Below are 24,985 nucleotides of genomic sequence, written 5' to 3' on the forward strand. Positions count from 1 at the left end.
GGTTGAGTTCCTTGAAGTAAATCTCAAAAAAATGGTGGAAAGTCTTCTTATGACGGGATCTCTCTGTTATCTTTAATTCCCAAACTTTCCACACACACACGTGTGTTTGTCACTAAGTTGTAGCTGACTCTTTTTGTGATCCCATAGATTGTAGCACATCAGGCTCCTGTGTCCATGGGATTTTCCAAGCAAGAATACTGGAGTTGGTAGCCATTCTCTTCTCCAGGATATCTTCCCAACCCAGGGATCAAACCCAGGCCTCCCCACTGCAGGCAGATTCTTTTCTGTCTGAGCCGCCACCAGGGAAGCCCTTCCACACATTTGCTGTCAACAATTTGTCAGTGGAAATTCAGGTGTTCTTACCTTAGCACTGATTCCTATGATTGTTTCAACATGAATTTCTGCTTTGTACTGTGACTCCCTGTATTCCCTGTCTGTCTTTCCAATCTTGGAGCAGCAGTTTGTTTCCTTATTATGGATGTAAGAAGACTTGTGGATTTTTCCATCTGTTTTACTTGTTATGAGGAGGGAATGGCAACTTCCAAGCTCCTTATATGCAGAACTGGAAACCAGAGATCATATGGATTTCTTCATTTATTCTGCATATTGAGTCATTTGTTGGAATACAGTTATGTATTCCAACAAATAATCCTTAATGTTAATGTCAGTTAACATTTTTGATAAAGAGATAGTAAAATGAGTAAGTTTTGATATAAAAATCTATACAAAAATGTATATATATATTTGAAAAAATATTAGTTTTTATATTAAATGAGAAAACTTGTTAAGACATAAAAATGCAATATTAGACAAATATGGTTGATGTCCTCTATTTTAGTCTTATTCTCAACAAAATTTTTCTTCTATTTTTAAAAATTTTTAGTTTTGAAGTTTATTTTTCATTAGGGAATAATTGCTTTGCAATGTTGTGTTGGTTTCTGCTGTACAACATGGATCAGCCATAAGTATACATAGGCCCCCTGCCTCTTGAACCCCCTCCCATCCCTCTAGGTTGTCACAGAACACCGTGTTGTGCTTCCTGTGCTACACAGCAACTTCCCACTAGCTAGCTGTTTTACATACGGTCATGTGTGTTTTCTGTGCTCCTCTCTCAATTAGCCCCACCCTCTCTTTCCACTGTGGTGTCCACAAGTCTGTTCTCTCTCTGTATCTTTATTCTTGCCATGCAAATAGGCTCATCGATACCACTGTAAAGTGTGTGAGGTGATTAAATATTAGAAGGATTATTTATGGAAGAAGGGGCATTTGACTTGCATTATACAGTAGAGTGTCTCTGAGGGAAATGTGAAAAAATGCGGTACACCTTAAAAATTGTAGGCAGTATCTGGTAGTGTAGTTCATCTGGATATAGATGCCAATAATCAATTTCATTGGTCCTCCCACACCAACCCCCGTGTAGATGGTTTTTTTCACTGTAATATAGGTTAGCAGGATCCTCTCTTAAATGTTAACACTTCTTTTGTATTATATGGCTAAGATGTAAGATTGTAGAGGAGACAACTGAATGCAGAAGGAAGATATTAGGTTTTCTGTTTGAGCATAACTCTTTGTAAATGAGTTACATTATACTTATCTATTGTTCCATATATATGATGAATGGCAATATGAAATTATTCAAAAACTTTCTATATACTCTAACTTTGGAACCAATTGAATATAATATTTTAAAAGAAAAAATGGTTGTAAACAATAAAACACATGAAAATTTGATGCTATGAATAAACAGTGGCCCCGAATAGGAATTACTCCTAATCACAACCATTTTTAAGTCTGGTAAAACGTTGAAAGCAAACATGTAATCAGGGAAAGCAATTGTTTCTCTTGGTTTTTCAATTTATTTCACTGCTTGAATTTCCAACATAAACACGTATTAATTTTGCTATTAAAAAAAACAGGTTGGAACAAACAAGAATCCTGCTATTCCATGTTCTTATCAAATGATCAATAAATAGTCTAGAAATGACAAGTCATTGTAATAGAAAATAGACACATTCTTGTCTTTTTTTTTTTTTTTTTTGAGTTTAAGAGGTAAAACTATTTCCCCCTCTTAAGTTTAGATAAAATTTCCAGGAATATTAAAACTTTAAAAAAATGTGCATTTACAGATTTGCAATAAGAGATATACTATTCATACAATTATACATTTTATTGAGTTGCTGATAAATAATTAGTTCAGTCAAAATGATGAATTTTTTTTTCCATTTGAAGAAAGTGTGGAGTAATAGCAGTTTCACAGAGCTATTTATGGTATATGTGTATGTATAATTTTACAAAGTGCATATGCATTTTCTATCACTTTTTTCCATTCAATGTGGATAAAGTTTTTCTCATACAAGCATACTTTTCTGAGACTCATTAGTTGTCTTCTATACTCGAGTTAAGTCAACTTTTTCTATTTTCAGTGTAGTTGCTGTTCTATCCTTTTCTGTGCAATCAAACTGCCTATTTTTTTTTTTTCTATATCATTGTCTTAGGTTTAGTCTTAAGGATTATTCTTATATGTTGTGCTTGATTTTCACATTGATGTGATTTGTAAAATTTGTGCATAGCCTCATTTAAGGGTGCGGTTGATCCCCTGGAGAAGGGAATGGCCACCCGGTCCAGGATTCTCGCCTGGAGAATTCCATAGCCAGAGGAGCCTTGTGGGCAACATACCATGGGGTTGCAAAGAGTCAGATATGACTAAAACTTGATTTAGGATTATCTAAAATATAGGCACTCTTTTTCTCTTTTCAAAGAAAAATGTTAATATGCAGCACTGATGTCAGAAAAAAAATATTACAATTTTACAGTCTTAGAAGTAGGCTGTGAATGATTCCAAAAAGTTTACCCCAGGGCTATTATTGTGCCTCTGCCTTTCAATAGTAAACACTTTCACACACCTTACACACACCTTACACTTGCTGTGCAATCATTACTCTCCTTCAGGCCCATGATAAGCACATAGCATTTGTTATCTCATGTTTCTTCACAAACTCTTCAGACTGTAAGAAAATTTTAACTATTTCACTGGACAGAAACTTGAAACTTGGATCCAGTAAGTGGTGGAGTTCTAATGATGATCAGAAATATTTTAAAGATATAATGTGATAATTTTATTAATAAAACAACAGACTCTCTAATAATACTGTTTTCCTTTAAGAATGTGATGTGTTTTTTGTTTGATTATTCTTTTTTGTTCCACTTTTTTTTCCCTTGTTTTAACTTTTTTCTGTTCTTGTTTTTTTGCTTGAGATTCAAGCAAATCTGATTCTTATTGAATTAATTTTATAAATTCAATTCATTTTTGTGACATGGTGCTGATATTACCTTTCGGATATGTAAGACCCAGAAAATGATCAAAAATAACAAAGCCTGCTTATTTCCAAATGAATTACTGATGCCATTTTATTTTAACCTAAATAAAGTTGAATTTATATTATTATTTATTTAATTCCAACTCATCCCTTTTAATAAGAAGGTTATTTATTTTCTTTTATTCTCTGTAAACTTCTCTGATTGTGAAAATGATGGATGGTAGTTTAATGAAACGAAACAGAAACAATATAGGAAAAGTTGAAATGAAAACATGGTCATATTTTTACCTAATTCTTTTAATATCCTCTCTGAATTTTAACAATGTATTTAAGAACAGTTTACGCCAGTTGTCAATTAGAGAAGAGCACATTCGTTACAGTGTGAAGACAGATTTTTGCTAAATATCAGTACATTTTGAAAAGTTTTGATTTTACAGCTGGGCAAGTCATAGTTTCCGTTCTTGTACACAAAATACCCCTCTTCAGCTTCCCAGCCCCTTAATTTTCCTCATGATATTCAGATAAAACCACAAATCAATGTAACACCTCAGAAAGGATATCATTTTTGTGTCCTAAAATCTATTTTCCTTTGTTTCAGCATCCTCTCACCAAGAGATAATTGATTAAAAGAAAAACATGTTTTTTACTCTGCATGTCATTTCTAAAAACACTGAAGGCTATCAGTACTGGGTTATTGTTAGTCTTCATCATTTTTATGTTTAGCTATTGAATTTAGCTTCCTTTGTTACATTACATATGGAGACCTCTAAGTCAGATGCTCATCTGCCCGCTGATAAACAGAGTTGAAATCATTTGTGGCACAACTACAGAATTCATTTTTGGAAAGTTAGCATCTTTATACAAATGTTTATACATTAAGTTAGTTTTTATTACTCTCTTTCCATTTGTATTCCTTTCATTAGCATTGGAAATATAAAATATTATAGACACATTTGTTAGATTGACATCTAGGGTTCTTAAAAAATAGTACAATTGGAAAAATAGATTTGAAACCTTGAACATGCTAGAGTTTTTGAACTTTATATTAAGTCAAACAATGATTAGTGAAATCGGTTATGAATGATAAAGTATAAAATAAAATTATAAATAGGAATATGCAATATTTTTATTATTGTATACTCTAGAGGTGCAGGAATAAAATGATTGCTAGAAACAGAGGTAGTACCTGGGAAATCCCATGGACAGATAAGCCTGGCAGGCTACCATCCATGGGGTCACAAAGAGTTGGACATGACTGAGCAACTGAACACACACACAGAGATATTCAAATATTCTGAAAATTTGTGAGACTGTTATTTAAATCCCCTGTATTTATTCTCAAGAACATAGTAATTGAATTAGGAATTGTCTGCAATGAGATAAAATAATCCTGTTTATCCTCTTTCAACGATTAGCTGTCTAGGATTGCATACCAATTTCTAAGATCTCATATGTCAATGAGAATATTTATTTAGAAAGTTTCCTTAAAATGGCAATATTAGAGTTTGTATTAATGTGGTATGTATGTTTTTGTGTGTGTGTTGGGGGGGGGGGATAAACTACCCGATAGAACAAGATGAAGATTTATATTATCTCAAATTCTAAATGGTCTTCCCAGGTGGCTCAGTGATAAAGAATTAGCCTGCCAGTGCAGGAGATGAGTTCGATCCCTTGATTGGGAAGATCCCCTGGAGAAGGAAATGGTAACCTACTCCAGTATTCTTGCCTGGGAAATCCCAGAGACAGAAAATTCTGTTATTCTATGTTATGATTCATTTATATTTAATATTATTTATACACAGATGCATATGTACATGGCTGTATATGACACATCAACATCAGAAATTATTCTCCTAAAGAAAATAAGGAATATTCAATGTCACCACTGGAGAGCAGCAGTAGAGGAGAACACAAGTGTATGTGGTGTTAGAGAAAGAGTAAACCACATCCCCCGTGGTTGCTGTGTGCTCATAGCCAATCTGGGCTATTCTAAAGGACTTGCTGTTTAGAAAATGTGATAGAACTGTCATAATACAATTATGCATTCTCTCCATGCACCTGAGGTGGCATGTCCATGCTGCCCTGTCTTTATCACCTATGTGTTTTTGACTCCCAAAATAGTGATTCCATGTTTGACATAGCTTCCAAGAAATATACTACGTTGTCATTTCTTCTAACAGTGTTGTTCAAGTCAGAGTCAAAATGGTCAAAATCAGGCTTCCTTACATGCTCTTCACAATGGAGTTTCTTTGCCTTATATTTTAATGTTATCACTTAGTCTAGAAATTTCATTCTCAATGTTTCATAATCTTATTAGTTCTAGTTTTTCAAAACCCATCTTCTTCAGATAAATCATGTTGCCACTGTCCCACTCAGGCCTTCATTATCTTAATAATGGCATTAATGTCTTCCTAGGTTTGACTTTCCCCTCACACTGTCCTCTTGTTTTTTTCTAGTATTAATACCTGTGGGTTTACACAAGAGCATGATTTGTTCTGCAAATACTTCAGTAAACAAATAAGCAATATCCCTTGTGCTTGGTGGAGGCTTGCATTCTAATGAGAGGTATTGACAATAATCATGATAAATGAGTAAATTATACGGCATGTTATAAGCTAAAAACTACTGTGGAAAAGATAGAACAAGGTAAGGAGCAGAGGAAATAATAGTTGGAAGAAGGAAATGTGGGAAGGTATGTTCATTTAACACTGGTTAGTCCAAGTGATCTGGAGAGAGATACATTTGAGTAGATATGAAGAAAGTGAAGGAATAAGCTCACAAATATTTTGAGGAAGAGAATTTCAGATACAGGAACAGCAAGTCAAAAATCATGAGATAGGAGAAGAGCCTAGCGTGTTCTGGGAACAGCAAAGAAGCCGTTGTGCTTGGGATGGAGTAAATGACGAAGAGAAGGAGAGACATAAGTTAGAGAGGTATTGGGGAGCTTGAAAATAGAGCATTTTTTTAGTTATAGCAAAGAGCTCTGGCTTTCACTCTGAGTGAGGTGGGAAGCCATTGTGTGGCTGTGGACTGTGAAATGAAATGAGATCAACAATGTTTTGCAAACCTTTCTGGTTGTTGAGAGTATCTTTTTAAAACCCCAAAGTGATTATAATACTCCTCTACTTTAAAATATGTTTGTATTTTTTAAAAAATATCCTCAGGATAAATTTCTAGTCTGGTATAATCACTTAAACATCTCATCTGATACTATTCATCCCACAATACCCATGGGGGGCGGAAATCACTCTATGTGATTCCATAATTAAGTGCTAAGGCTGGACTCTGCAAACCATAACTTTATACAAATATGAAGTAATACAAGTGGGAATCATTAGGGACTACTTTGTGTAGGTTTTTAAACACAAGGTCAATCTTGAAGGTTAAAAAAAATCAATTTATCTAAAAGGAGAAAGGTGGGATAAGGTGAAGGATGTTGTATAAGCAAAAGCAGAGAATTAACAAAGTCCAACTGGACGGCAAGATTGCCTGCCTGCTGGGAAAAGAGGGGCAGATGGAGGCCAAGTAGAAGAGTTTAAATATTGATACCAGCATAAGAGCAGGAAATAGTAGATTTTTAAGTAGAAAAATGAAATAATAAAATCAGTCTTTAGACAGTAGCCTGGAAGATGGTTTTGACTTATTGATGAGAGATGAGCAAACAAGAAACTAGTCTCAAATGAGTCAAAACTTGCTTTCTACCTAAAGGAGCAGATGCTCTGTCATATCTTGGTAAATTCAGTCTTGGCAAATTCGGTAACCTTGTATGAGTGATGTTGTTGACTAAGGAGGGCTTCCATTATTTTCTCTGAAGATTGATGTGTGGCCAAAGGGAAGGAAATGGAATTGAAGATAAAGGCATCATTCGTCTTCTTTCTGCTTAGGTGTATTGTTGATGCGTATCAGATCCTAGACCTTTTAGTGATGTTTACTGTCCAATGGATGTGTGAGTGACAGCTATTAATAGATTGAATGGAAAGAACATGGTAAGGTCTGGTACATATAATAAAGCTGATGTTTTGTTCTTCAGGTAACAGAAACACGGACGGGTCCTCTTGGCTGCAGTAACTATGACAACCTAGATTCTGTCAGTTCTGTTCTGGTTCAGAGTCCTGAGAATAAGATTCAGTTGCAAGGTATGTAGCTGAAATTTCATTAATTCTCTATAAGCCTGAATGACAGTTATCCAGTTGTGATTTCTTTCTTCTTCTTCTTTTTTTTAATAAGTTGTGTGTTCAGTACTAGGCTTTTAAAATTCTTATAAAAGGCACCTAATCTTTAACTGATATAAACATTCTAGACCAGATGAAGAGAATGTCAAAATTCACTTTACTTTTTAAATTAAATAATTGATAAGAATTGAAAATGCATCTTGATAATATTTTGTTCCAGTAATCATTGTCTCAATAAGTAGAAGTTTTCCTTAGCTTTCCTTGAGCTTTAACTTTTTCCTCATGAAAGTGAAAGTGGAAGTTGCTCAGTCGTGTTGGACTCTTTGCAACCCCATGGACTGTGCAGTCCATGGAATTCTCTAGGCCCGAATACAGGAGTGGGTAGCCTTTCCCTTCTCCAGGGCATCTTCCCAACCCAGGGATCGAACAAAAGTCCCCCACCTTGCAGGAGGATTCTTTACCAGCTGAGCCACAGGGGAAGCCCTTTTTCCTCATAGATTCTGATAAGAATTGTAACCATATTTAAGTATACTGTAACGTGAAACTTTGACATTTTAAACATAACTTAATATGATAGTTAAGGCTGCCTTTCTATTCTGACAAATAGATATATACTTAAGAGTATATTAACAAAATATTTATACTTGCATTATTTCTTTTATAAAGATAGATTCATGATAATGGTAATAATTTATCATCTTCTTTCTATTACTGTACTTTGTGAAATAATTCAATAGAGAACTTTTTAAAACTGTAATTTTATTTTATCCCCTAAATGTTTACGCATGTGTATATCACTCTTTCATACAGACAGGGAAACGTTATATATCCACATGTTTAAACATGTACTAGCTGAATAAGTTCAAAAATGCCTTTTTGATGACACATAATCTACATTTAATTCACTGATCAAAGGGGTAATTTTGAGTTGTTCTTCTCTAGTCTACCTTCTTTAATTGCTTAATTTAGAGCTATATTTGCATTATTCAGTTTTACATAAAAATGTTTAACATTTCAGAAATTTATGAGATTTTCTCTCAATTTTTCCATCTAAAAATTTAAAGGCATCAGGTTATTTAAATTTAACTTAAGTAATAAATAGATTTCATTCAATTTGAATGTACAAACTCACAGAGAAAGTGCTTAAATTTTTAAACTCTAAATGCTATCCAAGTTATTATTGTCAATTTTAGCTTTAAAGTTATTGAAATATTTTCTCTAACTTAAATGGAAGCACAGTCTCTCACTATTACCTATAATTCTTTACTATTCACCCCTTTTTAAAATGTATTGACTTTCCATCAGAGTATTAATTTTACTAGAAAAAGACAAGGAATTTTTATATCAAATACATTTATTTCAATTGATACAATTTATTTATTAACACTTTTGATTTTTATCTTTGTGAATTAACACTATTGATTTACTGTGTTCGGTATTAAGAATATAATATTTAAACACAAAACTTCTTTTTTTAAAATATAATATTTAAATAATATTTAATTTATTTAAATTTTTAAATAAAATTTAAATAATATACTTAAATATAATATTTAAATACAAAATACAAAACAAATCAGCCTTGGAAAAAATCAGCACAAGGAATAAATGAAGAGACATGCCCCTTTTGTGTAACTATTTTTTCTATTCCCTTCAATTTATGTAAAACAGAAACCTGAATCTCTTTCACCTTTTACTACTTGCTAGGACTAGTTACAACTATATTTGTACCACAGTGCACAAAGTCCCGTGCAAAGATAATACTGTGAAAATCAATATCAAGGCCCTCAATATCCCATGTACTCTTTCTTTCTTAAATTTAATCTGTACTTACAAGTTTCATGTTGATTCACCTATTCAATCTCACCTTTAATATATATTAAATATATACATATATATATATATATATATATATAAATAGTATATAGCAAAAAATAGTAGCCCTTTGCCACTAAAAAGAAAAAAAAGGAATGCAAAACTCTCACCAATTCCAGAATATTACCATGGTACATCTCTTTGAAAAGTATTTATAAAACCCTGGGTCACTATATGTAGCAACTGCAAAAACTGATGTTTCAGAAGAATCTTTTATTAAAGTACTACCATAGGTCTTTGTGTCTTTCATCGTTAGCTGGTTTTATGGATAGATGTGCATAGGTATGGATGATATGTGTGTGTGTGTGAGAGAGAGACCTTGTGTTTTGCTTGTAAGAATGAGGTGAAGCACTAGAATCAGTGTTTGGTCCATTTGGAGATATTGAGTTCAGCTCTATTATTGACCTTCTACTTCTGAAGCTCTGGTCTTATAGAAGAAAAAGAATTGTTCTTGAAGTAGAATTTTACCGGAGCAAAGAAAGCAACGATAAGAATTACTGAGGTACAGCATTAGGCAAAAAATTCAAAATGAATTCCATGACTTAACTATCTATATTAGAATTGACATTCATAAATGAGATGTCAGAGAGATGCATTACACATTAGCACATTGATTTTGACTGAAAACAAATGAAATCAAATGTTGGCTGGCAGTGAGTAAGCTGGATTTATCTCCTTTCTGTCTGGCTTTGTCAATCAGGTTTCAGAGCAGACACTTTTTTTTTTTAATTGAAAGATCCATATCTACTACTCTGAAATATTGATGAAAATACATTGAATACATATGACAAAATGTAATTCATAGGAAGTATTAGCAAATACATATTGAAATGAATGATATTCCAATTTTTCAACCCACTTAAGAATTTAACATATCAAACAAGGTACATTTGCGTGAAAGGGTAACAGAAGTAATTCAAAGTTATTAAATTTTGGTAGTAATTTTTTGGTAAAGTTCCCAGAAAAATGAATGATCCATGTGATTAGGTAACAAATACTTTTCCACATCAGTTGGTTCCTAATGCTTTATTTCAGCAAAATTGGCACGACTGTGTTATCAAATAGATAATAAACGATGGAGCACTATGCAATTATTTTTTGCTTATAATAAAAGTCTGATTATATTGCTTACAAAACTATCCTGTTTCCTATTTTTTATCTATTGATATGTTGGAACATATTTTCTTAGAGCTTGGTGGTGAAGTCACTAAGTCATGTCCGATTCTTGCAACCCCATAATATAGCCCACCAGTCTTCTCTGTCCATGGGATTCTCCAGGCAAGAATACTGGAGTGGGTTGTCATTTCCTTTTTTAGGGTTCTTAGAGCTTACATATATAAAAATTAAAAGAAGGCAAATAATTTACTTTGAAATAATTCATATTAATTTATATTTCTAGAAAAATCCCACAGTAATTAACAAAGCTCTATCAATTCATTAAATCATGCATTTTCAAGGAACAGATAACATATGTCTTTAAAAGTTGCCAATCCTTGTAATACATATAACTATTTAATTGCATATTATCAGTAATCATGATAATTCAAATCATAGTGATTTTTAAAATTATTTTCATTATTAGAAAACTATTTTATGTAATTCATGCTACAAAATTTTGTATTATTTATGTTTCAGAAAAACATATTTATATTTTCAATCATTGATTTTTATAGTAGAGATATGACTGTGATTAAAAAAAGATGTTTAGTAATAAAATGTAATATATTAGTACAAAAACTTGTAGGACAGTGAAATGAAATGGTGACATCAAGGAGAGCACACACACACACACACACACACACACACACACACATTGCTCATTTATTCTTTTTAAAGGAGAATATTGATGCCAGATTGCTGGGATTAGGTTCCATCAGTACATACAGATATATGATGTAATATTTTTATTTTAAGATATTTATAATATAAGAGATTACCTACTTTTGATCTATTTAATGTATGATAAAAATTTTAGATGTCAACTTCATCACATTCAAGGGAGTCCTTAGTTTTTCACCCTCTTCATATTCCTTTAGGTAGGACATGAGCTATTTTTTGTTCAGTCACTCAGGTGTGTCTGTCTCTTTGTGACCCCATGGACTGCAGCATGCTGGGATTCCCTGACCTTCACCATCTCCCAGAGCTTGCTCAAACTCATGCCCATTGAGACATGAGCTATACAGCACTGAGGATCTCTGGTCAGCTGATCATTTTCACAATTGTCTATCTTACTAGACTTTATGTTTGTGTGATGCAAATTAGAACTTTATTCATCTCCCAGGAATTTCTTAAATTTCTTAAATTTTTATTTGCCAAATATTGCTTCTTTCTTTCCCTACTCTCATCATGAAGTTCCAATTAACTGTGTTTTTAGATAATTTAGTTATGACCTATGTGTCTTTTCTTTTGGAAGAAAAGTCATATCCAACCTAGACAGCATATTAAAAAGTGGAGATAATACTTTGCCAACAAAGGTCTGTCTAGTCAAAGCTATGGTTTTTCCAGTAGTCATGTGTGGATGTGAGAGTTGGACTATAAAGAAATCTGAGCGCTGAAGAATTGATGCTTTTGAACTGTGGTGTTGGGGAAGACTCTTGAAAGTACCTTGGACTGCAAGGAGATACAACCAGTCCATCCTAAAGGAAATCAGTCTTGAATATTCGTTGGGAGGACTGATGCTGAAGCTGAAACTCCAATACTTTGGCCACCTGAAGCAAAGGACTGACTCTTGTTTTGAAAAGACCGTGATGCTGGGAAAGATTGAAGACAGGAGGAGAAGGGAATGGCAGAGGATGAGATGGTTGGATGGCATCACTGACTCAATAGATCTGAGTTTGAGTGGACTCCGGGAGTTGATGGACAGGGAGACCTGATGTGCTGCAGTCCACGGGATTGCAAAGAGTCAGACATGACTGAGCGACTGAACTGTGTCCTTTCTACTCTTTTCTGTTCTTTATATCCATTTGCCATTTTAGTATTCTGTGTTCAATATTTTTTATGACATATACCAGTTTGCTGTTTATCCTTTCAGCTGTGTCTAGTCTGCTATTAAATCTATTATTGGTAACTCCTATATGTATGTGTGCGTGTGTTTGTATGTATGTATATATACTTTATTTGAAGAATTTCCATTTGGTTATAATTTTTAGTTTCCAATTCTTTGTCAAAATTGTCTACAGTGTTTGCTTAATTCTTTATTGGGTGACTGAAATTAATTTACAGTTCATTTTTGATAAACTATTCTTTCTTATTTATGTGCTCATTATTTTTATTAAATTTTGATGCTGTGCTTTACAAAAATAATTTAAAATTCTTGATGTTTTCTTTCTCCAGAGAAGGTTTACTTTGATTTGCAGTAGCATTTCAATCCATTTTAATTGACTTCTTTGAAAGTATGCTTTAAACCTATGAAATCTAATTTTTTGTTTAATTACTGCTTGAGTATATAGCCCTTATGTATTTCTACAAATCTGGAGCAATTTACTATCTTTATCATGACTGGCTCTAAACTTCAGTTTTTGATTTGCTAACTGGACAAAACTCTAAGACAAAAGCTGTGTGGTTTGCACCTCAGGGATCCTTTTCTTGTCATGGTAGTTCTAGACATCCTCACTTTTATTGGACTTGGATCCTTTTGAACAGATTTTTAGAAGTTGAATTATAGTTTATTTACAATGTCATGTTAGTTTCAAGTGTACAGGAAAGTGATTTTGTGCCATATATATATATATATATATACATACATATATATGTATATATATGTAAGAATCTCTCTGCACATACTTTTTAGATTATTTTGCATTATAAGATATTGATTATAGTTCCCTGCACTATATAGTATAGACAGATTATTTTAATATGCCTTCTATATTTTCTAGTTGTTCCTAGTGAGAAGTTTGGTTGAAAAAAACTGGTCCTCCAATACTGGACATGGTTATATTTTACTCAATGGGTTTTCAGCTTGTAACACTAGCCCTGCCTCACATGCTTACTTTCACAATATCCCCTAGGCTCAGAACTCTTCTTCCTTAGCTTTGTCTCACAATCGAGGAGGCTTTCTAATAATGGTTTCATCAGTATTTTTACTCTGTTGGTTCTGTACATTAACAAAATGTCTGTAGGACGGCCTTCAATCCCTCTGAGTTGTCTGTTAAAACAGTCCAAGTTTTCTCTCTAGGTATTAATTATTGTTTACATTAATGATCTGGTTGTAAAGTTAAAGAGTTTTGAGTGGTCTGACTGTAAATCTCTTTTCCAAAAAAAATTGTTATTTTTAGTATGGTTTTACAGAATATCAGTTTCCTTTCTTTAGACAGATAGATAGATATAAAGCAGAGATAACATGCAACAGAAATCCTTGCATGTCTAAAGCTAAACTCATCATTTTCTGCCATCAGTCTTTCCTTCTCAAATTACTTTTCCACCCTTTTCTATTTCTGCTAAGGCACTATCATTTTTACAGATTGAAAATTATACTGTAACTACTTGGTTTATAACATTTTAAGTGTTACATAAATTCTCTGATTTTCTTTTCATTTTTAATTTTTTTTTAATTGAGATAATCAGTGGGTTCCATATATCTGGTCCAAAGTCCTGAGTCTCATTAACAGGGACTCTGACTTAGCCAGTTTTTAACACTGAATATCAGTATTTTCAGATATTAGATATTTCTGAAGTATACAGTCATTTGATGACCTACAGGACTAGACATTTAAGACTATATCTAGCTTTACCAGTTTACTCCTCCAAGTCATTTGACATATTTCACCTGCCTTACATCATATAAAGTACTGTCTAGGAGATCCCATTCATCTTCTCCTGTCTCCTAAAAAATTGCCTTTTTATCCCCTATTTTTTGGTTTAGATATTTTTAGTTTTCTGTCTAAATTAATTTTTTCTTTATATCTTTTGCATATAAATTAAAGTACTACTCAGAGTACTTTCATGGTTAAACATCATTTAAATACAAGTGAACTAATTCCCTGTACTTCATCCTGAAATAAGAGCCCCAATAACATTACCCTGGATCTATTTTTCTAAACAACTCACTCATTGCATTCTCATAGTGCACATGAATTAAAACAATATTGCTAATTGCTATTTTAAAGAATATGTTCCATAGTTCATTTGTGTGTGATATTGCTAATGTATTATCCCATGGCCCATCAAATCTCTTAAAGTTGAAAACTATCCATGTATCAAACATCAAATAATGTTCCAGTCTACCTTTTTAATTAAAGGTTTTATTAATCTTATGAACCTAATGTGGTTGCTTTACCAATTAATTATACCTAGTGAAATATTGTATAATATCATTGTATACATCTAATATTATATATTATATTGCTTCTTCTACTAAATATATTGCAAATGCCTTTAGGGCAAGAATTGGTCATTTTCATATTATACTTTTCCTAGAAAGTCTCTTCCAAATGGAAGGCATTCAATATTTATTTGAGATGAAATAAAAATGAATAGTAAAGTAATAAATATGTGTTGAGTACTTTTCTTGACCAATCTATGGTAGCATTTGTCTGAAAGAATGAGATAAGTACAATTGTCAAGATTTTTACATGATAGACTTTTTCCCCTAAATGTTAATTCATGATTTTAGTTAAATTAAAGTTGTAGATAATGATTATATATAAAAAAATGTGTTTTTGTTTTGTTTTGCTTTGGTTTTTTTTGTTAGAAAGGAAGCATGTAAAGGAGGTAAAAATCAAATTTTGTGGTAAATTGCTATGAGTTATTGAATAAATTTTCCTTTACTTTTATGTTTATTTTTACCTACTGATTATATTGAATATTTACCCTTTTGATTAGATTTTTGTAGCAAATGCTTAAATGTAAAACAAGTAGAGATCCCTAAATATTTTTGATAGCCTTATTTTTATTCTTAATATATTCTTAAGAATTAGTAACTTAACTTGCATGTTGAAAAGTAATAAACTGTATCACTATGACTGATGAGGAATAATCAGTGAAACAACTCAGTCTCTCTATGACTTCCCTGTAGTCAATTGAAGTGATCATTTGAAAAACATACTCATATAAAGTTACATGTTTTAATGACATGAGATACAGCAACATTTCATAACACTTTTGCCAATGCTGCAAATAATATCTAAGTAGAGATGAGCTGATAGTTTGAAGGTAAAATAAAAATATTGGAAGTATTTGAAAATAAGTGGAAAAGAAATGCATACATCTCATTTCAAAATATATAAAGGTAAATTCTATCTACATTACATAAAATAATCAAATATTCTGATCAATAAATTCAAATAGCCAATTAAGTCAATTTAAAAAATAAAATCAGATAGTTTGAGATATTAAATGTTTTATAATTTCCCAGATTCTTGAAAAGTGCTTGGAGTTAGTATATGTTGAAAAAAATGATAAACAGTTGAAAATTTTTCAAAATTCAGTAATTTTTCTAATGATCATATTAAAATATGCATAAACCTGTAACTTAATATGCTACATTTTTGACATTTTCTGAATATTGTAATTATGTATTATATTTTGGCCTTTATCAAAATGAATTTCCTTTTTCGGTTTGTTCCTTAAGGGCTGCAAGTCCTACTTCCAGACTACCTTCAGGAGCGTTTTGTACAAGCAGCTTTGAGCTATATTGCTTGCAACTCAGAGGGAGAGTTTATCTGCAAGGACAATGATTGCTGGTGTCATTGTGGCCCCAAGTTCCCAGAATGCAATTGCCCTTCCATGGACATTCAAGCCATGGAAGAGAATCTTCTTCGCATAACTGAAACCTGGAAAGCCTACAACATTGACTTTGAGGAATCAGGTAAGACATATATTTTTATCTAACACTTCTAAACTTCACCAAAAAAAATGTTATATTGAACAGACAATTTTACCCTTTTGGAAGAAACTATTACATACTTGGAAGAAATTTATTCAATTTGTTCTTATTATTCTTTGTGGATATTGCTTTTATTGTTGGTTATTCAGTATTTTACTGAAACCCTATGTGGTACTTTTTGTATGCTATGTACTATGGTAGTAGAACCCAGCCCTCTCTTGAGCTGACATATTAATCATTTAATAAAGAAGGTCCCTACCTTTTTCAATATAAGAATTTAAACTATGGACTGAAAAAAGTGCACAGCCTAGAAGTTGAGAATTATGTAATTATGCTTTATTTGGTGGATTTTCTGAGCTCTTCGAGAGCTCTGAAGAGACAGAACTCTCAGGTCGCTCTGAAGGATGGCCCCAAGTGGTAAGGGAGGAGCCAGCATTACAGAGGAGTTTTTAGAACAAAAACCAGGTAGTTGGAACATCGATTCTGTTGATTAAGGAAAACCAGACATCTGAAGTTAAGGAATTTACTGCTTTTCTGTGTACTGTTGTTGTTTAGTATCTAAGTTGTGTCCGACACTTTTGTGACCCCATAGACCCTGGACTATGGCTCACTAGGTTCCTCTGTCCATAGGATTTTTCAGGCAAGAATACTGGAGTGCATTGCTATTTCCTTCTCTATTTCAATGTAAGAGCAGATGAAAAGTCAAGGCTGATGGAAGTCTTTCCTGTATTATGCACTTCAGGTTTTGGGGCCAGTATCCTATGCTTTTCCTGAGTCACCTTAGGGTGCAACCTGGCAGGGCTGCTGCAGTATCTGATAGGTTGATGGTTTGCATCCTGTTTCCATCTTGCATTCACTCAGGGCTCACGCTGGGGCAGCTGTGGTGGCTCAAAGTCCAGACAGCTTGTGTTTACTGACATGGCAGGTGGCATTCTTAGTCCAATACCTCCGATTCCTTTCTGGACTATTCTCATGGGCCCTGAGTTCCACTTCTGAGGCAAGATCCAGAGAAGGATTTTTCTATACTTTCTTCACATTAAAGGGAATCTCATGAATGTGCACTTTTACTCTACTACTTATTTTTAAACCAAATTTAGATCAGCTTTGATCTAGTAATGTCTGTGGAGTTTGTTTCTGCTATTTCTGAATTTTTATGAGTGCATACTTGTGTTTCCCATATTGTTACATATAAAATAGACTATGTTACCTGTAATGGCCTTCATTTCATAAAGCAATGAACTTTAATAAAAAGTTGAGTGCCTCAACATGAAATGAAAAATGATGATAATAACATATATGATCATTCTTATTAATAGAATAATAAAAATCCTCAGAATGTGCTAAGTATAATTATGTAGCATTTAGTCAAAAGTGTTGGATATGACTAAGTTTCAAATTGGCAAAGAGGTTTTAATTGCCAAGAGGTCAGATTATATTCTTGAAAGTTATAATTTTGTCAGTGATTCATTTAACTGAACTCACTTAAAACAATGACAATGAAATTTACTATATGTTCACAATAAACACCCTTAATTTAGGCATAAAAAAAACATATCTTAACATAATAAAGGCTGTATATGACAAGCCCACAGCTAACATCAGACAAGAAAAACAATATAGATGATTTCAATAAGCCCTCACCATTTTGCATAGTAGAACCACAAAATTATAAAATAAAATGGAAAGTAATAGACCTACGAAGAGTTCATAGATACATATTTTCTTTATAAATATATATATATGTATATATTAATCAAAATAGTGTATAATAAATTATCCTCCTCAATTTTAGTAATATTTCTCTTTATATAAAAAGGAAAACCTGTCTAGAATTAAGCAGTTTCTCGACATTGTCAGAATGAATTTCTAAACTCAAACTCTTCCTTTTAGTTTTTCAATAGAACACTCATAAGTAACATATTAGAAACCTAATTTTATATTCAAGTAGAACCATCTGATGTTTAAAAATAATGATGAAATGCAATACTTTTAGATAAGCTATAATATAAAATAGTCTTCTTAGGGTTAGATTTGAAGAGAAAAAACAAACCTTCTGTCTACATATTACAGTGTATGGCATGTTAGATCAGAGAATCTTAGAAGCCCCAAGTCTGTAGAACTCACATAGGAATGCTGCCCCTATTATTTTGCTTTGAGAGAATATTTTAGAAAATCACCAAGTGAAAGGTGGGGGTTTTGTTTCAGGTGATATGTTGTAGATTGAAGTAGGCCAATACATCTGTTGATAGTAACTAAAAGTTGAATAGTTTTTAAAATTATACATTTAAATATATAATAGATCATAAAAGTCACAACTGCATGGACTAAAATTCCTGGCACAAGATATAAGCTTAGGATTCATAACTTTTTTTTTTTCTTTCTTTCTACTTTGCTTCCTTTCTGTCCTTCTTTCCTTCTTTCTTTCTTGTTTTATTCATTAATTTGCTTACCTATGTGAACAGAGGCTGAGGACTCATCATTTCACCAAGCAGAGTGGCTGATGGGCGAAAAAGAAACCAGCAAAGCTTCTAATGGTTGTGGAGAGTAGAATGACAAAATTTTAGACTCAATAGGCTTAAAGAAGTTTAATCTACCCCAAGATATTTGCTGAATTTTAGATAGTGCTGGATGCTAAAACATATTCAAAAATCTTTGCAAGCAGATGAAATTTACCACAGACTTTCAAGTGCTTGAGGGATAAAAGCTCTCCAGAGGGAGGAGATTGAAAATAGAACAGGAAAGGATGGGATACTCCAGAGAGAATGAGGAAGTACCACTGTGTTTCTAGAACTGCTTTTCCTTAAAGTGCTTTTGTCATTTCAGGGCAGAGTATGAAACTGAAAATTTAGGACTAGCCCCTGGAAAATGCTGGTATTCCAGGACAGAGAAATCAGATGAAAATTTTGCAGTCACAATTGATTGAACTAAAAAAATTAGAGGCTTAAGGAGTTTTAAATATATGTTCAGCACCCTCTTTAAGACACTCGCCTTAACCTGTGGCAGATGACTAAAGAGATAAACTAAAAACTTCTGCATGATAGAACTGAATCTTCTTCAGTGTTACGGGCCTGAAGTAGCATATGCTCACTAGGTCCGTAACAGAAAGCCCTGAAGCATCATGCCCTAAGAACAGGGGAGAGTCAGAGCTAGATTGAGTTTTATGTAAGCATAACAGCACAGATACAGCTCAAATCTTGATACTAAAGAGGTTATCCTTAAAGGATCAACTCCATATGATGTTTGTTAAATATAAAGAGGGTGGCCTCTTTAGAGGAAAAAAGTTTTCTAAAACCTCTGCAATTCCTTTTATTTATGATGAACATAAATCTCTAATCATCAGCATGTGAGTAGACCTTAAGGCTAATATCAAACGGAAAAGAAACCAGGCCTCCCACGTCATTCACTGGTAAACAATCTGCCTGCAGGAGAAGTGGGTTCGATCCCTGGCTTGGGAAGATCCCCTGGAGGAGGAAATGGCAACATGCTCCTGTATTCTTGCCTGAAAAAAACTCCTTGGTCAGGAGCCCGCTGGGGTCACAAAGAGTTAGACATGACTAAGAGACTGAGCGCACATGAACCAACAACAGATGTAAGATGTTTCAGATATAGAAATTAGTAAGAACAATCAAGATTGCTGGGAGATTTATCAATAACCTCAGATATGCAGATGACACCACCCTTATGGCAGAAAGTGAAAAGGAACTCAAAAGCCTCTTGATGAAAGTGAAGGAGGAGAGTGAAAAAGTTGGCTTAAAGCTCAACATTCAGAAAACGAAGATCATGGCATCCGGTCCCATCACTTCATGGGAAATAGATGGGGAAACAATGGAAACAGCGACAGACTTTATTTTGGGGGGCTCCAAAATCACTGCAGATGGTGACTGCAGCCATAAAATTAAAAGACGCTTACTGCTTGGAAGGAAAGTTATGACCAACCTAGATAGCATATTCAAAAGCAGAGACATTACTTTGCCAACAAAGGTCCGTCTAGTCAAGGCTATGGTTTTTCCTGTGGTCATGTATGGATGTGAGTTGGACTGTGAAGAAGGCTGAGTGCCGAAGAATTGATGCTTTTGAACTGTGGTGTTGGAGAAGACTCTTGAGAGTCCCTTGGACTGCAAGGACATCCAACCAGTCCATTCTGAAGGAGATCAGCCCTGGGATTTCTTTGGAAGGAATGACACTGAAGCTTAAATTCCAGTACTTTGGCCACCTCATGCGAAGAGTTGACCCATTTGAAAAGACTCTGATACTGGGAGGGATTGGGGGCAGGAGGAGAAGGGGACGACAAAGGATGAGATGGCTGGATGGCATCACTGACTCGATGGACGTGAGTCTGGGTGAACTCCGGGAGTTGGTGATGGACAGGGAGGCCTGGCGTGCTGCGATTCATGGGGTCGCAAAGAGTCAGACACGACTGAGTGACTGGACTGAACTGAAGAACAAATTTCACATAGTTATCATGAAAATGTTCAAAAAATGAAAGGAAAGGAAGGATAAAATAGATGGAGTAGTGCAGAAGTCACCCGAGATTTGGGTGATTTATGAAACAAACTAAAGGACATTCTAAAACATCAAAACTCAGTATCTGAAATCAATAACTCAAAATTTTGTTCTAGTAGAAATCTTGGCTTAGTGGATGACAGGATCAGTGACCATGGAGACAAGAAAATAAAATCGAAATGGTAACATGGGATCAGTGAGGAAACCAACAACAAAATATTGGATAGATGCATGAGAAGCATGTGAGATATGCTTGAAGGGTCTAAGGTATTTTAGTTTGAGACACAAGAAGAATGAAGGGGAAAATGGGATACACCTAGGGAAAAATGTAAAGGATATAGATTTTTTAAAAACTGAAAACCCAAATTCAACCTACAGATTCAAAAAGCACAATGAATACAAAGAAAAGTAAAGTCAAGCAAAATCACAGTTAGGCATATCTGTTGAAAAAAAGAATAAAATTCTTCCAATATAACTAGAGAAAAAAGAAAAACATTACTTCCATTGGACTAATAATAAGCTTGACTTATCAAAACAAAAACACAAACAGATTTTGGCATCTTTAAAGTGCTAAAAATATAACAATCTAGAATTATGTACCACTAAAAAAAAATGAAGGTGAAAATAAAGATGTGTTCAGACAAGAAATGCTAATGGAAACTTGACCATGTAAAGGGGAAGAGGAATGCCAGAGATGGCAAATGTATGTGAAAAAGTATAAGTGAATACCACCTGTACAAAATAATAATTATGAGGTTATCTGAAAATAAAATATATGTAAGATTTTAATGTATGACAATAGTGTAATAATGGGTGGTAAATGGAAAGAGTTTCTAAGGATCCCAAGTTACTAGCATTGTTGAGGATGTGCTTAAGAGATGTATTTTGCATTAGAGTGAAATAAATCAAGAATAATATCTGGAATATCTACTAAAATAAGAAAAATGTTTATAGCTAAGAAAATAAGATAAAACATTTTTGATCACCCTATAATAAGACAATAAAGGATAAAACAGAAGAAAAATTATCTGGGTCAAATAGATAAATAGAGGAAGGTTTAGACTGTTTAGATAGAAATCCAAAAGAAATATGTACATATTTGCAACAATGAATACCCAAAAATATACAAGAATGTTCACAGTAGCGTTATGCTTAATAATATTAAGGTGAAAACTACTAAATGTTCATCCACAAAGACAGAGTAAAAAATTGTGTATATATACACAGTGGCATTCTATAAAGGTAAGGGATAAAACTATCCATCCAGAATAATATGAATAAATCTCTCTAATATCAAATTGAAAAAAAAACTGAAGTATATACATATTGCAAAAAGAAATTGAAATATATACATATATTTATATGTGTGTATGTGCTCAGTGGCTCAACCATTTCTGACTCTTTGCAACCCCATGGACTCTAGCCCACCAGCCTCCTCTGTCCATGGGATTTTCTAGGCAAGAATACTGGAGTGGGTTGCCATTTCCCAGTGGGCAAATTTGAGCTGTGCTAGTCCAAATCAGGATTATGATGCTTTTGCTGAGGCAAGGGCTAATGCAATGGATAAAGGTCTGCATGTCTTATTTGGTATTAAAAACTCAAGATTCCTTAATCCACGGGTTGGTTACCATTGTATGTTGGGTTTCTGAAAATTTTCTGGGTGTATGCTTATGTGCATCTTACTGTATTTATAGCATAATTTAATTGCAACTTTAAAAATAAAAATAAGAATTTTGATATCTAAACAATATAAAGAACACAATCTCAGAATAAGTGAATCAATATTTTAAAATTTTGCTACATAGTATATGCCTAAATGGTAGTAATTTAGTCAAAATTTAGTCAGAAATATTCAATGTCCAGAGGTTTTAAACTATTAGTTTAATGGTAATATTATTAATACAATCAGATGCTTTAATCTTAACTCATATTTGGATTGCCCATCTTGAGTTTAAAACTGGACTCATCATACTGGTTCACTTGTGTTAATATTGAGAAAACAATGATTTACAGGATAAATCTATTTTTTTGCATGATATTTCTGAAACTGTCTATAATGTTGAAAATGTTTATATTTAATTCTTTGTTTCAATTGGTGCCTAGTGTATTTAGCTGATTCGTACCTAATGGGAGGAGTGATCTTAGTTTGCTATAAATTTTATGATCCTTCATAGGTAGTGTGGAGGGTATTCTTTTATCAATTTCAACATATAGATAGTTAAAAATGAACCCCAAATTTTATTACTATATTAGATCTTTAGCAAAAGATAACATTCACTCTTGGAACTAAACAACTGATAAAATATTCTGTTTTTACTGGAATTCTCTCAAAACTAGTGAAATCTGTGGGTAACCACATTTGATAGATTTTAAAAGAGCTTTTTATTGAGAAATAAAACATTTTACCTCATAGAGGTAAAGAAAATACAAGAATTTTGAGGCAGGTACTTAATTGGGAAAAGATTTCTAAATTGTTCCTACCCGCCACAGGTACCTTTAAGTTGACAGACATTATTCTTGGTACCTTGACTGTAAGGAAACGCACCAGCTTATTTCATACTCCTAGTGATTGGGAAAGCAGTGACAGTGTGTCAAGGAAACTCTTTAGAAGTCTCCTTGAATTTTAGGTAAAATGCACAGTTATTTGTGTATATGTGTCCACAAGCCTAAAATTCAAATACAGGTGTATTCTAGGTAGACTATGCAAGTTAGAGTGGGATTTTAGGTTACTTTCACATTTAACTCAAATTAGCTTATATGTTTTTTTTTTATTTAAAATTTGCATTTCAAATGCAAATAATATATCTAAAAGTTATTTTGATTGAAACTGAGGAAAAAATATTTGTACCTGTTATTTTATCAAAATAGAATAATGTGTATGCATATAGGAAATACTTTCTTAAGTACGAATAGCGTTAAGTATAGAAGTGTGTAAATTAGAGTACACATAGTAACCATACAGAATGCAGATGCCTGCCATCACACACACAAAAATACAAAATGTACTGCAAATTGTATCAGGTCAGGATAACTTGCAAATATCTTTCTGTTGTATGTGTTTTCTATTGCTACTGAGTAAAACTAAATCAGTAAAATCAGTGTTGTCTGTTATCACCATGAATAAAAGTATATCTGATTAGCATATAATGCTAAGCTCTTTTTTATTTGATTAGGTAGGATTCATTTTGTCCTGTTAAAAAGAGTCCTGGAAAATGTACCTTTTATAGCCTGCAAATAAAAGCCTCAGAAAATTCCAAAATGGAATGTATTTCTCTTTTCATATATTGCCATCTGAGAGAAGTATCGGTTGAAATATTTATATTTTAAACAAATCTATCCATTCTCTACCTTTATATTTTGAGAAACAAATGAATGTTATTTAATAAGAAATAATGATGGCATATATGCAACACTGATTATAGCAAAATAGAGCATATAGGGAAAGATACAGAGAAAAACAGAGGCAGAGAAAAAACCCTCACATGCACCCTCACAGTCACAGTGCCAAACAAAAACTAGTTTATATATTATATTTAATTAGATAAAAACAAAAAGTATGTTACCAATTATTTAGAGATAATTTCTACCCAGGTTAGTATCAAGGATTGAAACCTAATGAAAAAGCTGGAAGTCTTTACAGTTTTACCAATACATCTAAATCATTAAAACCACAATTTATTTGAATTTGGATTATGCAACTATTTAATAAAATTGCCAGAAAAATTAAAAAAAAAAACTAAATAGCAATGTGGTATTTTTCCCATGTCACATTCTGAATTATCCTCAATTATTTTTGGATTAATAAGAATCAATAATTTAACCTGTAGCTATGTCATATGATGATAGAAGTAGTACATAAGCTTAAAAAAAATAACAGGCCTGATTTATAAAGAACATAAATCTTTTAGAAAGTTTTAACATGGCTTCTTTACTCTTTAGAAAAATGGTGTTAGCACTTGGTGCATAGAAAATCTAGGTGTAGAGTATGCTGTCAACATAGATTGTTATCAAGATCATGTCCTATTACATTTAATAATACTCATTTGATGAACCAAGAATGGCAGCTGGAGGCCACCTTGATAATAAACTTGTCTAGATGTTACTTGCAGAGAATACTGTCTATTTGATAATTCATCTGAAAATGGATAAACTTTCTACTGCTGTTATGGCAAAATGTAGTATTAAAGTTGGGTTAACTTGATTTACAAACTTAAAAAAATAATGTATTTCTTTCTTGTTATTTTTATCTAAACTATTCTTAACTTTCTTTCTCAGAAGTAGCTTCTCCCTCA

At 33.0% G+C, this 24,985-nt stretch overlaps 1 protein-coding gene across 3 annotated transcripts in view; it reads left to right on the top strand.

Annotated features, from left to right (window-relative positions):
- Window positions 1–24,985, top strand: part of BRINP3 (BMP/retinoic acid inducible neural specific 3) — a 484,417-nt gene that overhangs the window by 306,673 nt on the left and 152,759 nt on the right. For all 3 annotated transcript variants that reach the window (XM_070767931.1, XM_070767930.1, XM_070767929.1), the window contains exons 5-6: window positions 7,348–7,453; window positions 15,936–16,172. In XM_070767931.1, coding sequence (XP_070624032.1) covers window positions 7,348–7,453; window positions 15,936–16,172 — 343 coding nt within the window. The remainder of the gene's footprint in view (window positions 1–7,347; window positions 7,454–15,935; window positions 16,173–24,985) is intronic.

The sequence above is a fragment of the Bos indicus genome, chromosome 16, assembly GCF_029378745.1.
Source record: "Bos indicus isolate NIAB-ARS_2022 breed Sahiwal x Tharparkar chromosome 16, NIAB-ARS_B.indTharparkar_mat_pri_1.0, whole genome shotgun sequence".
Taxonomy (NCBI): domain Eukaryota; kingdom Metazoa; phylum Chordata; class Mammalia; order Artiodactyla; family Bovidae; genus Bos; species Bos indicus.